Genomic DNA, 16,650 nt, shown 5'->3' on the forward strand with positions numbered 1-16,650 from the left:
GGGTTGGGCGCAAGGTCAGTAACACATCACCTGCATGTGATCTGATTGGAGCATTATGTACATGTATGCATTCAAAATACATGTGCCAACAACAGCTACAGTCAGTCATATTTAAGCAGTAAGGACCGAGAGGGTTTGGTATATGGCCAATATACCACAGCTAAGGGCTGTTCTTACGACACAGCGCAATGTGGAATGCCTGGATACAGCCCTTAGCCGTGGTATATTGGCCATATACCACCAACCCCTGAGGTGCCTTATTACTATTATATACTGGTTATCAAAGTAATTAGAGCAGTAAAAATAAATGTTTTGTCATACCCATGGTATACAGTCTGATATACCACAGCTGTCAGCCAATCAGCATTCAGGGCTCAAACCACCCAGCTTATAATTCTTATTATAAACCGGGTGGTAAAGTATTGCTGACCTTTTGCAAAGAGAATAGGGTATTTGGTTATTATATAATAGAATAGTGGCACAACCTTGTGGAATTTTCTTAGTTTAGAAACATTAGGCTGTTGAACAGACTGTCATAAAAAATAAAATAAAATGCAATATCTATTCATGCCATTGCCATCTGCATAATTGAGAATGTTGCAACCTCCTGAAAACAACCCAGATGGATGCCTATGACTATACTGAACAAAAAGTATAAAACTCAATTTCAAAGATTTTACTAAGTTAAGGTTCATAAGGAAATCAGTCAATTGAAATAAATGCATTAGGCCCACCCACTGGGGAAACCAGGCCCAGCCAATCAGAATGAGGTTTTCCCGACAAAAGGGCTTCATTACAGACAGAAATACACCTCAGCCGACCCCACAGGCGAAGAAGCCAGATGTACTCTTTCTTTCCTCCCTAAAATCAAGTCAACGTCATCTGCCAACATATTAGATAATGTAAGATGTTAAAAGGCATTGAGAGAAATACTTTCAAATTCAGGACTTCGGTCTAAATAAATGGCACATGTACAATGAAGACAGGATGAGCTTTATTAATCATTCTCATGAATGGTAAGTTGTTTGAAATGTTTCACGACACAGATGTAGGACATTGCAACAAATCAGTCAATTATAATAATAGTTTTCCATTTAACTCCCTTGCAACAACAATATGATGTGTATGATTAACGAATCATTAGTTTAGTGGAGATGCAGAAATAGGGAATATTACATAGACAGTATGGATTTGTAAGTCAGACAAGGCACTGAATTCCATTAAGAGTAGGAAGGGCAAACCTTTTTTTGGAATGGCATTGATGGAGTTTCGACTTGGCCATTTCACTTCACTCAACGTCTTCAAATGAAACCAAAGAACACCACAAGACATATATTTTTTTTAATGCAATGTGGAGGATGCAATTCATTGTGTAAAAATATCCTGCCAATGTCAAGGCAAAATCCTTCATTTCAATGACTCCACAGAAAAGTGGCTGGGGGAACTGTTTCAGATTAGCCTGTACAATCACATTGTGTTAGGTTACATGTACTGCCCTAAACGCAAACAAAATTGGAACCAGGATTGTATATCTGCCATTTGACCAAAAACAGACCGTGTTGTGCTTTGAACCAACTAGGGGACCGAGGTTTTGGTCAACAGGAGAGGTCAACATTACACTCCTAAACGTGTGCCATTTTTAGCACTGGGTGTTACCATAGTTACAAAGTGCATGAGAGGACATAATTGCATATGCAATAATCTCCCAATGGATTCAACTTCACACACAGAACATGAATCAATCCATTGAATAATCCAACGGACTATTGCACGTGAGTGTGTAGTTTACTCCATTTCAAGTGTGACAAAATGACAGATGGGTTGAATTGGAGCTAATATGACCAAGGCTAATGTACAGTGGTAGTGTACCGAGACAGCTCATTGAAGAAGATCCAGGGGGGATATGATGCAATGTTACAAAAGCAAGCAGTAACACAGCGAAAAGGTAAGCGCTTCAGCCTAGGCAGTTTTTGTATTATATGATAAAAACATTTTTTTTTAAGTCAGTCGTAATAAGGTAATCAAAGCTTTAGGATAGCCAAGTGGAAGAGATATGAGATGCAGAGAGTTAGTAGTCTTTAAAGTAAACCAGAGATACTGGATACATATTCAAGTAAGTAGGGGCCGCAAAATCAAAACCTAGTTATCTTTGAAATGTATCTATTTCTTGAATGGTTTTTCCATGGCTGTCAAGGTGCAAATACAATCCCAATTGATTTGTTTATCAATCAGCTAAATATTTCCCTCAAAAATATCTATAGATTTTTACTGAAACACGTACGTACATGACCCCCATCCAAAACCAACGATTCACATTCTATCCAAGGAAGATGCACACAAAAGACAAAGTCCCCACTCGCACGCTTTAGCTACACGCTTCTCATTCATTCCACTCCCAACCCACACAAAAACTAACAATTTTAAAAAGACCAATCACTAAAGATAAAAAAGCTATAATATAAATTCACTCTTAAGTAACAAGGATCTTAACAAGCCCTATAGCTTTCCAAGATTTTATATTATTATATGGATGTTCAAAAGTTTGATAATTTTTTTGTAGTTCTATTTACACATTTCACAGTGATCTTGGTACATTCTGCTGAATAACCAATAAAAGGAGTTTCTGCCAAACCAGCTACCCTTCCATAAATAGAAAATACCTTGACACAAACAAACACAGGAAGATACAAGGACGCTCCCTGATGTCAAACACCGATTGCTGCGAACATTGACAGCTGAAACGCAGAGGGACAGTCTCTAAAATGCAAAGGCTGTGTTGGTGTTAACATTGGGTGGAGGGAGGTTCCACCATTGTTAGAGCCATCATAGGAAATGTGCAAGTACACTATTTTAAGAGAAGAATGAGAGACACAGCCAAAGGCATAAAGGGGTCGAATATGAAGGGAACGGGAGTTGGCCGATTGAGGGTTAAAGTTCAAAGATCACTCCTGTCTTTGGGGTATGCAGCCTTCCATCTCCAGCACCTCGGGCCAGCCCTCGTACTTGTTGGTGTCGGCGTTGTTCTTTATGTGCTGTAGAGGCAGACAGAGACAGAGGTTTTGGATTAGACCCCATGCCTGCATCCCAAATGGCACGCTATTCCCAATATAGTGGAAATGTTTAATGCACTATAGTGTACTATAAAGGGAATAGGGTGCCATTTGGGAAGCACAATGCCTGGCCCCTCTTGTCTGATAAGGCTGTGTGTGTACCGGCACAGCTATCACAAACAATGTCCCAAGAACACATAAGGGAGAATGGAAAGTCAATATTGAAGGAGTGCCTATTCACTCAGGGACAACATGTTCAAGGGTCAATGTAAAGGACAATGTGTTCTAAATCGCCTTCTCTGGTGAAACTAAGGTAATTAAATCAATAGTTCAGAACTATAAAGAACGAAAACTTAAATCATGGAGTGGCTGTGTTTTACATATCTTACAGACACATTTCTTCTTTACAAACAAACGTCACGTTCCAGTGATGCACACGCGCATTCTCGCGTCAAATAACCCTGTAGCAGGATAGTTATACACTGATGTCGGGACCTTAACAAACTGAACAGTGCGTGATGACCGTGAACACCAGACTGATGGCTATAGCTATGCTCAACAAGTAGAATATACTTCTGGCTATTTGGGATATTTTACCTTGCCTCGCTAGGTAATCAATCCTTCGATGACATCTGCAACATTGTAGACCAGGGATGCTCAACTCTTACCCTACGAGGTCCGGAGCCTGCTGGTTTTCTGTTCTACCTGATAATTAATTGCACACACACCTGGTGTCCCTAGTCTAAATCAGTCCCTGAAAAAATGCAGTGGAACTTACTTCGAGGTCCAGAGTTGAGTTTGAGGGTTGTAGACGATAACTCGTATGATCTGCATCCGAAGTTGGATGTCGTGGTATTGACTCCAATATAAACAAGCCCCTTTCTGAGGCAGAACAGCGCACGCAACTCATGATAAATTGTGTGTTCTAGATACTATATTCTGTCGGTTGTGCTCCACTGAAGCCATGATATTTCAACGGGGAGAGGTGAATTAGTTCCATGTGAACAGACCATGTTAAGGAGGATACAGATTTAAGGAGGGGGGTTGAAGTTACCTGCTCAAAGGGACTCTTTGTCTTAATCCCTTTGCCCCCCACAAAGATCCAGTTGTCCCTGAAGCCCAATGTGTTGATGCTGGAACTGCCCAGTTCACCAATCATCTTCTTGGACTCGTCGTTCAGCCTGAGGACCACAAAGCAGGGTCGTATTCATTTGTGCACACCGTAGCGAAACATTTTGCAACAGAAAATGTTTTGCAACAAAATTAACATTTCTTATTGGACAAGTTCAGGTAGTCCCTCCCCGTTTTGGTCCGTTTTCTAGTGAATACACAGCTAGAATGTCATTGAGACAGTCTGTAGACTAGACACTTAAATGTCTCTATCTACCACTCTTTCCTTTGCGTGAACCTTTTATATCTTAGTCACTAATGTTATACATCAAGTCATTGGTGTAACTACTCCTTTAATATCAGCAGTTAGGGTGAAATTAATTTAGCTTTCACTGCAGTCAGTTAAGGGGTGTATTCAAGTGAAGTCATTTGTCAATTCTAGAAGGGTTAAATTCAGTCCCTGGAGGACTGAAACAGATTGATCCAGACACTTAACTGAAGTATTTGCCAAAGCTTAAAATGATCATCTAAGAGTTAATGGAGAAGTTAAATGCTGCATTTTAATGTTTTCTTTCAGTTCCGAACACCTACTTTGTGGCAGAATCGTCAAATGTGGCCATCATCACTACGGTTCCTTCCTCGATAGTCTTCAGGAATGCGATGAGCGTGTTGACATCTGCAAAGGTCACACACAAATCACAGGTACACTGGTTTGACTAGTCCGCCTGTCTAGTCCAGAGGCACACCATGAAACGAACACGACACAGGAAATCTGACTGAAACAAAGGCCTCACCTCCCGCCCACATGTCAAAGAAGTCTGTCTTGATGAGGTCCCCTGTCTTTCCTGTGGAGAACAAACAACTTTTGTTCACGACAAGCTAATGTATGCTCACAAGCTAACTCCTATCATGAATACTAGTAGATTCAACGACAATGGAAAGTACTGTATACACTGAGTGTACAAACATTAAGAACACCTGCTCTTTCAATGACAGACTGACTAGGTGAACACTATGAACCCTTATTGATGTCACTTGTTAACTCAACTTCAAATCAGTGTAGATGAATGGGAGGAGACAGGTTAAAGATGGATTTTTAAGCCTTGAGACAATTGAGACATGGATTGTGTATGTGTGCCATTCAGAGGATGAATCAGCAAGATAAAATATTTAAGTGCCTTTAATTGGGGTATGGTAGTACCCTGCTGGGTTTTTCATGCTCAACAGTTTCCTGTGTGTATCAAGAATGGTCCACCACCCAAAGGACATCCAGCCAACTTGACAACTATAGGACACATTGGAGTCAACATGGGCCAGCATCCCCTGCGGAACGCTTTCGACACCTTGTAGAGTCCATGCCCCGACGAATTGAGGCTGTTCTGAAGGCAAAAGGAGGTTCAACTCAGTATTAGGAAGGTGTTCCTAATTTTTTGTACACTCAGTGTATACGAACAGTGGTATGGACCGGTTAGCATTGCAGTAGTTAACCAAGGCAGGGATGGGCAACTACACTCCTGGAGCGCCATGTTGTATGCAGGCTTTTGTTCCAGCCCAGCACTAACAGCTATCTATGCATAATACACACTCTCAAAAGGACTCAAGCTGCCAATCCCTGAACAAGGTAAATGTTTCACATACCAGATGCCATTTTCAATTGCCATATTACTCACAAAGTAAACATGCAAAACAACCGATTTGAATACAAGGAGAGTACTGTTTGTCTATGGTACGTAGTAGTGACAAGGCTGGTTTACCGTTAACCAGAGCGATGTTAATTCCTCTGCCCACGTTGTTCTTGACGCCACTCATCAATCTGAAAGGACAAATGGAGCATAATTTGATTGTGAACCTTGTGGTTAGGTTAGTCCCATCCTTGTCGTCTTTCTTCACCACTATACTGAGACTTGTCACACCCTGGTCGTATAGCAGACACCGTGTCAACATATTGGGAAAGATCAAAAATAAAAAAATCCTTCTTCCTAACCGGACTTGATTCCCTTGCTGCAACGCTTGAGGAAATGTATTTTGATAACACGGCTGCAAGACGCCACAAGAGTCAACAGTTGATTGAATAGAGGGTTAACAGTTGAATCGAAATTGATAGTCTTATCAACAGGTTGCTTGTTTTAATTTAATTCATCCCCACCTCAGCTACAAGATACAGACTAGCATACAGGTATGAACTAGGAATCTATAAAATAAGACCAGAAATGTATCCTGTAGAACAGACATGGATAATTGTGTTGTAGAATAGCCTAGTGTGTCAGCTCTACACTCTAGATTTCTACCTGGCAATAGATGTTTACATTTTAGTCATTTAACAGACAGCTCTTATCCACAGCGACTTACAGTTAGTGCATTCATCTTAAGATAGCTAGGTGTGACAACCACATAAGTCATAGTAAGTACTGTATATTTTTCTAAATAAAATAAGTTATCAGCAAAGGGGGGGGGGCTGCATATAGGTTGAGAGGTGTTGACTCTTTGGTTGTATTGTAAATATAGGTTGAGAAGGGGTGGGTCTTTGGTTGTACTGTTAATATAGGCGTATCATGTCTCTTACATGTTGTCCTCCAGGCAGATTTTGGGACCCACAACACTGGCTGCTCCGCTGGCCATCTTAAAGGAGAAGTGTCCCTCGGGACATGGCTTGGAGAGGCCACACTTGTAGCGGGCCAATCTGGTAGCTGTGAATGGAATTCCAAAAGCAGAGTTTACAATACCAATTCACACCCCAATATACACTTTTGCATTCCCTCCCCCCATCAAACACACACCAAATATCAGCGAACACGTACATATCTAGACCCTGCAAACACAGTCTACTACTAAACACACAGCTTGAATCGCTCTCACACACCTACAGTACAAACCAGACTATTTACATAGGACTCAGCAGCTAAAGAACCAACACACTCACAATAAAGGCCAGGTGGTAACTGTACAATACATACAGATTAACTACTTAGCTCCAAACACTTAAGCATACATGGTAAGGTGTTTCCATGGTTTGTTACTTACTTACTTACTTACTTTATTGTCCCCATGGGGAAATTTTGTTGCAGTGTCATGTACACATTTAAAGTGGCGTTAAATACAAAACAAGATTGACAATACAACTTTCAATAACAGTCACGCACCAATAAAAGTAAGAAATAAGAAATAAAACATTTAAAACATTTAAAACAAAGACTAGCCTGCTGGCCTTACGGGGTCAATGGGAACATTTGCCCGAGCTATTTAAGAGGGATATCACACCTGGCACAAATGATTGTCTCGTTCTATTTTTCCTGCTGAGGGGTGCCCTATACCTACGCCCAGAGGGGAGTAATTCAAAGTCCAGGTACAGGGGGTGACTTGGGTCTAAAATAAAGAGATCATCCTTGATTTTCAAATACCATTGGGAGGAAAAAGATAAGAAATGTAACTTGATTGATTGATGGAATCAAAAAGTACGCTAAAGAGATGTGGTGATAGGAGACGTTATTGAAGTATACTTACAGCTTTCCTCTACAGGCATAGACCCTGTTGGAGGGAAAGAAACCGACAAGTTAGACTCGAGTTTCTCAGATATCTTTATGACATTAGTTCCTTATTTAAGTTAAAACATTGAGCTTTGCACAAAACCACAAGTTCTCAGTCTACAGACAACTCAACCCTCACTCCCAATGAGTTGAAACGGAATACGAAGCTAGTTATACAATTTCAAAGTTAACCTTTGTGGGTAGCACAACAATAGCCTTTGTTTAAAGGTTACTACAAGCTTCACTCGGTTGGAGTGGGATTTTTGGAGCAGAAGACACTTTTTGGTAACATGATATCCTCACCAGTCCCACTCACAAGGGGGCGATGGCAAAGTGTTTTATTTTTGTAATTTAATTTTGTGAAAGCAAGGAAGGGGGGGGGGGGGGGGGGGGGGGGGGTTGATTCTTGTTGTTTGGTTTACTGTTTAAACAGTCGCTGAGATTATATTTGGTTACAAATTCAAAATAGGCTACTTTGATGAATAGCCTATATAGCCAAAAGACCAAGCGACAACACTGGCCCCACGGCTGCAGAAGGAATGATATGGCGCGTCTCAACTTTCAGGTAGTACAAAAGTACGCCCGAATGCCGGAATGTATTACAGGGAGCCACCCCTTTTGTGATGAAAAACGACATTGCGCTACCCTCCGTACCTTCCGTCTTTGTAGTGTATGAATTTGGCCTTAGCCAGAGGGGTGTCTTATGCAGACAATATGTTTTTTCTGAAGGAGGCCTAAATTTAGAATCCCCTGTGAAGATTATTAATCCTATTAATTGAGCGATGTATTCAAAACAATTGATTGATATGCACAATTACAACACTGGAAAACATCTGTAACCAAACTCACCAAACACATTCCCCAAATTGAAGTCCATATTAATTTCCAGCAGCTGGAAGGCAAGGAAAACTGCCAGGAAAAAGACCGAAACCAATGCAGCAAACTTCAAGATGCCTGAAAGAAATTAAACCGATAGAAATAGATAGATATACACCCGAGAAAAAGAGAGAGAGAGATAGATCAATAGACAAACACAGCGAGAGAAAGGAGAGAGAGAAAATGTAACACTATTTTAACACCATGTCTAATATGTGTGTGATGTTAGATAAGGTCTCTCCTGAGTGGCGCAGTGGTCTAAGGCACTGCATCGTAGTGCTAACTGTGCCACTAGAGATCCTGGTTCGAATCCAGGCTCTGTCGCAGCCGGCCGCGACCGGGAGACTCATGGGCGGCGCACAATTGGCCTAGCGTTGTCCAGTGTAGGGGAGGGAATGGCCGGCAGGGATGTAGCTCAGTTGATAGAGCATGGCGTTTGCAACGCCAGGGTTGTGGGTTCGTTTCCCACGGGGGCCAGTATAAAAAAAAATATGTATTCACTAACTGTAAGTCGCTCTGGATAAGAGCGTCTGCTAAATGACTAAATGTAAATGTAAATGTAATGTCTCTGATGCATTTTCTTGGTGACCTGAACATTGACTGGTTATCATCTAGTTATCCTCTCATGAGGAAGTTTCTTACTGTGACTAATGCCTGTAATATGACCCAGGTTATCACGCAACCAATTAGAGTGTACACCAATAGTGTTGGATCTGTGACATCCAGTTGTATTGATCATATCTTCACCAATGCTGCAGAGCTTTGCTCCAAAGCAATATCTGTTCCCATTGGCTGTAGTGACCATAACATTTTGGCAATAACAAGGAAAGCCAAAAGTACCAAAGGCAGGGCCTAAAGTTATTTATAAGAAATCATACAAAATGTTCTCAGGACAATTATGTTGGTCTGATGTGTATAAGGAGGAGAATCCAGATGTAGCACAAGCATGCGCCTGTTAAGAAGTTAATTGTGAGAACTGTTAGAGCCCCCTGGATAGACGATTCATTAAAATGTTATGGTTCAAAGAAATGCTGCAAGAGGTGGAAAACAAGTCCAGCTGATTGGTTGACACTGTCAACTGAGAAATCTGGTGACAATTTTACACACAAAAAATAAGAAATTGTATTACTAAAACAAGATAAATCACATAAAAAACAATGGGGAAAATACTTTGGATCACCTTAAGTGATATTATAGACAGAAAACCCAATTAAATCTCCATCGTTCATTGAAGTTGATGGGCCATTTATAACAACACCTTTTGATATAGCCAATCATTTCAATGACTATTTCATCGGTCAAGCGGACAAATATTGAACAGTGAACCTTCATGTGTATTGAAGATCTAATAAATGAAAGAAGGATTGCCGGTTTGAATTTGGTCAAGTGTGTGGAATAGGTGGAAAAACAGTTACTATCCATCAATGATAAGCCACCAGGTATAGACAACCTAGATGGGAAACTACTGAGAATGGTAGCAGACTGTATTACCACCCCAATTTGCCATGTTTTTAACCAAAGCCTAAAGGAGTGTCCACAGGTGTTGAAGAAAGCTAAAGTAATTCCACTACCTAAAAATAGTAAAGCACCCTTTGCTGGCTCCAACGGCCGCCCAATCAGTTTGCTGCCTGTTCTTAGTAAACTGATGGAGAGAATTGTGTTTGAACAAATGCAATGCTATTTTTTAAATAACAACTTAACCACTGACTTTCAGTAGGGAAGGGCACTCAACGTGTACTGCACTGACTCATGACTGGCTAAAATAAATGGATAATAAGATGATAGTTGGAGCTGTATTGTTATGTTTCAGTGCAGCCTTTGATGTTACTGATCATCATTTGTTATTGGAAAAAACTAACTTTGTATGGCTTTACATCACCTGCCATCACATGGTTGGAGAGTTACTTATCCAATAGAACCCAGTGTGTTCTTCAATGGAAGCTACTCTAACATCAGATATGTAAAGTGCGGTATCCCTCGGGGCAGTTTCCTTGGGCCGTCACTCTTTATTTTTTCAAATGATTTGCCACTTGTCTTACAGGAAGCTAGAATGACTATGTATGCTGATGATTGAACACTGTACACAACAGCACCTACAGCCAGTGAGCTCACAGAATCTTAGCAAGGAGTTACAGTCAGTGTCAGAATGGGAAATTAACAATAATCTGGTCTTAAATACATCTAAAACTGAAAGCATTGTATTTGGTTCAAAGCATTCTCTTAGACCTAAACCTCAACTGGAGTTGTGCATAAAGGGTGTCAACATTTGTGGCGAAATCCTGCACAGAACCTTCACCGTACGCTGCCACTTTCAGAGCGCAGCAGTGAAAAAATAAAAGGCTGCTCTTCCGGCTCTGTGTGGGGGCTCTCAGTTGACGCGGCAGTTGACAGTGTGTTCAACTCTCTGCAGAAGTCATGTTTATTTTCAGCGTGCTTAGTTTGTAAAACGTGTTGAAGTCGATCGCCGGTGTTAACGCTCTAGGTCGTGTTTGGAATCTTTAGGGCCCACTCCTGTCATTGATCGTTATGGATTAGTAGCAACAGTGTTGCTAAGCTTTGACAAACAAACCAACAGGTGTATCAGACGGACAGACAGTGCAACTGCAAGCCTGAAGTCAACAGCTAAGACCCCCCCTCTCTCATTTTCCCTCTATCGCTCCAGTGCTTTACACTGCAGCAGACTTTCTTTTCCCCCCACTGCGCTCCCTTTGATTTTCCGTGTCGCTGGACTATTATGGCCCTCCCTCTTGAGGTGTTTTATGATGAATAGTGATGTTGTGCTTTTGGACACACTGTCCTCAGGCTCCAGCTTTATGTTTATATGTTTTTATGTTGATGTGCTATTGTTTTTAATTGTTTTTCTTGACTCTGGGGAACAGGATTTCATTATTTTTTATCTACATTTCTGCCTGAGAAATTACACCTTGATATAGTTCTGTGATCTGTGAAACAGTTCTGTGAATCACTGAGGCATTGTGTGTTTTTTTTCTTTAGAATTTTCAAATAAACTTGGTGTTTTATGATTAATAGTGATGTTGTGCTTGTACTATTTTGGGCACACTGTCCTCAGGCTCCAGCTTTATGTTTTATGTTGATCGTATTAAAACAAAGAAAACAATCTGAAGTTGTTGTTTTTAAGATATATATATATATATATATATAATGATTTTACCGGTCCGGCCCACTTGGGAATAGATTTTCCTCCATGTGGCCCCTGAGCTAAAATGAGTTTGACACCCCTGCTCTAGGCAGTTTTTTCTGCTGATGTGTGTCTGGTAGCAATACTCCATCTATCCTACCCTTTTCCTTTGGGCAGGGTTAATACCTGCCTGGCGCCCAAACAAACATCTTTATCTTTACCCTCTAACAATACCGCTACAAATTGAACAAGTTGAAGAAGCTGAACTCCTAGGAGTAACATTGGATGGTCAGTTATCATGGTCAAATCATTTACAAAGTTGTTGTGAAGATGGGGAGAGGTACAGTATGCATGTTGTGGTATGGTCTGCGTTTTTGACACAAAGATCAACTGTACTAGGCTTTGATCTTGTGCCATCTTGATTACTGTCTGGTAATATGGTCAGGTGCAGCAAAGAAAGACCTAGCAAAGCTGCAGCTGGCTCAAAACAAAGCAGCACGCCTTGCCCTTGACTGCACACACAGAACTAACAACAACATGGATGATACTCTTACTTCTATATTAAATGTAATTTCTTATGTTGTTCTTGTCTATTACCATTCTGTACTTTGTCATTATTTGTACATTTTATGTGGACCCCAGGAAGAGCAGCTGCTGCATGTGCAGTAGCTAATGGGGATCCTAATACACTAAACAAGTAGGCTATAGGCATAGCTATGTTATACTGTGATTAAGAATATGGTTTGTTGACAGAATAGCCAAGATAAACAAGTGTCATACACTGACCAAAGTACATGTGAGATATACAGGTAGCTACTATAACAAAACCTACCTCCAGCTCTCATGTTGGTACCAAGAATCTGCAGTCAGTACAACACAATGTATGCCCCTGTTGAAAGACAAAGCAACATGTCAATATTCTCCAGGTGTGGAGAAACATACAGAGGGAGTGACAGTGGGATCAACAGTAAGGTTGCCATCCCAATTTGACTAGCTAGTTAACTTTGGCAGGTTGGTTGGGTATGATCATGTCACACTACTACTTGGCCTTTAGCCTTCTCTCCTGGGCTTAAAACATGTCTCATTAACTTTGTCAATATTCTCCAGGTGTGGAGAAACATACAGAGGGAGTGACAGTGTTCTAACTGAGAACAAGGAAGACCGCTAGGTAAATAAATATTGCCAGGAATATATCCACAGCTAGAGGGGCATCCTACAAAGAGGAAATAGCGAGGCAATTTTAGTCAACCAGTCATACGAATGTGTCTCACCTTTCAGCTAGGTACAAGGTCCCGTAACAAAGCATTTCACTGTTAGTCTCTCAGGGCACATGTGTCAAACTCATTCCATTAACATCACTAATTAGTAAAGAACTCCCCTCACCTGGTTGCCTAGGCCTTAATTGAAAGGAAAAACCAAAAACCTGCAGACACTAGGCCCTCCATGGAATAAGGTTGACTACCCTGCCTCAGGGCAGCTGAATGAAAACGTCCTCATTTGTACAATTAGTTAGCCAGCAGATCCGACCCGATTGCTCACAGCTGCACTAGGGTTGGACTGGAGCCGGCGCGAGATATGGCTCAGAAAACGTACAATGCAGGGATGAGATCGGCCTTGTACTCCAAATTGCCCCAGCTGTTACACCAATAAGATTGAATGACTGCTATTTTTTCCTCATGCTAGCTAGCAGGATAGAAGCCACATCAGCCATTTTGGAACATTTCGGATTGAAGTTGTTAGTTACGTTTTCCAAGCCATATCTCACGCTGACTCCACTGTCTTAATCTACACCGGAAGTTATATATTGCAGCTTTAATCTACATAGGAAGCCTGTCCGACCCAGGTGCAGCATTAAACATGCGGGTCAGATTTACAAACATTTACGTCATTTAGCAGACGCACTTATCCAGAGCGATTTACAGGAGCAATTAGGATTAAGTGCCTTGATTAAGGGCACATCGACAGATTTTTCACCTAGTCGGCTCGGGGATTAGAACCAGCAACCTCTCGGTTACTGGCACAACGCTCTTAACCACTAAACTACCCTGCCGCCCCAAAACTGTTGGCTATACAATTAGTTGTGTTAGTGCTTGGCTATCATTTGTAGCGAGCTAGTTATCTAACTGTGCAAGTTAGACAGATCAATTTTTCCGAATAAATTATCGTCCCCAAATAAGTAACGTTAACCTATGGTTAGATTTAGCCATAACTAGCTAGTTAAATCGATTCACAATTTAGTTCGCTTACGTTAAAATTAGCTAGCTAGCCAACCCTAGTCAAAATAGTTAGATAACCCTGCTTGCCCGGCAGCAAGTCGATTTCATTAGCATGAGCTAAAACAACAGCTAACGTTAGCTAGATAGCTGGCTACTTTACCTGAGAAACGCCACGGTTACAAGCCTTGCATATACTATGACAGCCTTCTCTTCCCTGTTTCAGAAAATATCTTCTTCTTCTGTGGATTTTATGGCGGACTACAACCCCAAAAGGTGTATTGCCGCCACCAACTGGACGGGTTGAAACCAAAACAAGGTAAAACAATAAAATCCATATTTAAAACTAACTTAATCCACCCAAATAAAAATAGTACATTGACAAAACAAAACTCCCACTTCTTCCTTCTTTAAATTCTCCATATCTCCCTTCTCAGGATCTTGGACCTGAGAGGGTGGTATGGCTTGTGAAAATATTCCATGTAAGTCAACTCCTTCGCCGATAAATCTTTCAGCCCTAGGAACCGTTCCGCAGCATCCACAATGATTTCTATCTTCCTGGACCTTCCCTCCACCTAGGCAGTGCCATTAATTACCATAGCTATAAAGGCCACACAGTCCACCTTATTAACCTTTAAAATGTCAGGATCCTGCTGGTGAAAGGCAACCCCTGCAGTGAAGGCCTATCCACCACCATGGACTCTTCAGGTGTACCGTACCATTCCATCCCTCAACCCTTTTAACAGCTGCTGCATATGAAATGCTCTGGACAGCCCTGACTTTGGCCACCTCGTTCTCTTTTACCCTTGTGGGGCATTTGAAATATGTGGCTTCATGGTTCCCACCACAATTGCAACATGTCACATTTTCATCACTTTTATAACACATGATATGATCTTTTCCACAACTTGGACATCTCGACTTCTCCTTTCTGCAAACACTTGAAACATGACCAAAAGCTTTACAATGATCACACTGCATTGGTCTTTCGGATAAATGTTCTGACTCTGTAGTTAATATACCCTAAGTGCACTTGAGTAGGGAGAGACTCCATATCAAAAAACAAAAGAACTGATACTCTTCACTTCATTCATCACACGATTCATCCGACGTGCATCAATCACTCCAGGAATATTTTTCATCTCTTCAACATCGACTTCCCACGAGACGCCAGATATAACCCCCTTGAGGGGTGCCCTGTTCCTAAGAGACACACACGATACTTCAAACGTATCAAATCGGGTGAGACGCAACACACGCAGAAGCACAAAAAATCTAAACAAGCCCGCCTCTCGTGATCCTCACAGCCTTCACTCTACCCAGCACTCTCTCCACCAGTTTGGATATCTCAAACGGATTCCTCAAGATTGGTAATTCGATCAGCTGCTCCTCATTTACAAACCGTACTCCTACAATATACGAATTGACATTATCATCACTGTACACTACTTTGCTCCGTTTTCCATTCGTTTGGAGAATATTCCAATTCTACCGCCATTAGATTCAGAATGCACTTCATCATCCGCTTCCTCCATCTTTTTCCAAAATGCCCGACCAACCACAGGTAGTCCACTCTGTGTTCCGTCTCTCTACATCCGAATTCGTTCTCCTCTGCCAGCTGCCTTTCTCTAGTTTATTTAGCTAACCGTCTCTCCCAAACAGTTCTCGCACAAGAACCCAAAACACGTATTATTCTCCAGAAAATCTCTGTTTACGCTTGTCCTACTTCAATGATCTACTAAGCATACAAAACGACCAAACGTTATTCTTCACCGCCACCTACTGTACTGGAGTGTGAAGCTGTTCACTTCTTTTTCTTCGACTTCTTCTTGATATCATTGCGGTCCGCAAACAAACGTTTAAGGTGCATGCTGCCGTCTACTGTCCTGGAGTGTGCAATGAATCACGGTCTGCCTAATTCTGTACTACTAAGAAAATACAATTGAAAAAACAAGTAAAACCCCGCACAAGCCCCCAATCCATTAAACTTTATCTATATATAATATATAATTTAGCAGACGCTTTTATCCAAAGCGACTTACAGTCATGCGTGCATACATATTTGTGTATGGGTGGTCCCGGGGATCGAACCCACTACCCTGGCGCTACAAGCGCCGTGCTCTACCAGCTGAGCTACAGAGGACCACATATCATGCTGAAACAATCCACCCTTAGGATTATTTACCAATTAGGGCTCCTGGATGGTGCAGTGGTCTAAAGCACTGCATCTCAATGGTAGAGGTGTCACTACTGTGTGGTCCTCTGTAGCTCAGCTGGTAGAGCACGGCGCTTGTAACGCCAAGGTAGTGGGTTCGATCCCCGGGACCACCCATACACAAAAAAAACAAACATGTATGCACGCATGACTGTAAGTCGCTTTGGATAAAAGCGTCTGCTAAATGGCATATTATTTATTTATTATTATTACTACAGACCCTGGTTAGATTCCAGAATGTATCACAACCTAGCCGTGATTGGGAGTCCCATAGGGCTGCGCACAATTGGCCCAGCATCGCCAGGGTAAGCCGTCATTGTAAATAAGAATTTGTTCTTAACTGACTTGCCTAGTTAAATAAAAAAAATGTTATTTAGCATGTCAACAACCATTTCGACAGTGACATCTGTTACCCCCAATAACTGTTTTGACGTATATCCACAACCCGAGTCGTGTTGATAACCTTAAAGCTATGAAGTTAACTTTATTCACTATCAAAGTGCCCTTTGACACAGCACATTCA

General features: G+C 41.4%; 1 protein-coding gene across 2 annotated transcripts; it reads right to left on the bottom strand.

Annotated features, from left to right (window-relative positions):
- Nucleotides 1-972: 972 nt before the first annotated feature.
- LOC311129785 (protein FAM3C-like) lies at nucleotides 973-14,158 on the bottom strand. Of its 2 annotated transcripts, XM_084162225.1 has the most exons (10): nucleotides 14,076-14,158; nucleotides 12,532-12,588; nucleotides 8,534-8,638; nucleotides 7,662-7,685; nucleotides 6,724-6,847; nucleotides 5,915-5,973; nucleotides 4,955-5,005; nucleotides 4,752-4,836; nucleotides 4,105-4,231; nucleotides 973-3,032 (listed from the first exon to the last, which is right to left on the bottom strand). In XM_084162225.1, the coding sequence occupies exons 2-10, from the start codon at nucleotides 12,542-12,544 to the stop codon at nucleotides 2,943-2,945; spliced, it is 678 nt and encodes a 225-aa protein (XP_084018351.1). In that variant the 5' UTR covers nucleotides 12,545-12,588; nucleotides 14,076-14,158; the 3' UTR covers nucleotides 973-2,942. The 2 variants fall into 2 exon arrangements, with proteins under 2 accessions (XP_084018351.1, XP_084018352.1); XM_084162226.1 differs by lacking the exon at nucleotides 8,534-8,638.
- Between the last annotated feature and the right edge of the window lie 2,492 nt (nucleotides 14,159-16,650).

Source organism: Coregonus lavaretus, assembly GCF_964263955.1.
Source record: "Coregonus lavaretus genome assembly, chromosome: 5".
NCBI classification, from domain to species: Eukaryota; Metazoa; Chordata; class Actinopteri; order Salmoniformes; family Salmonidae; genus Coregonus; species Coregonus lavaretus.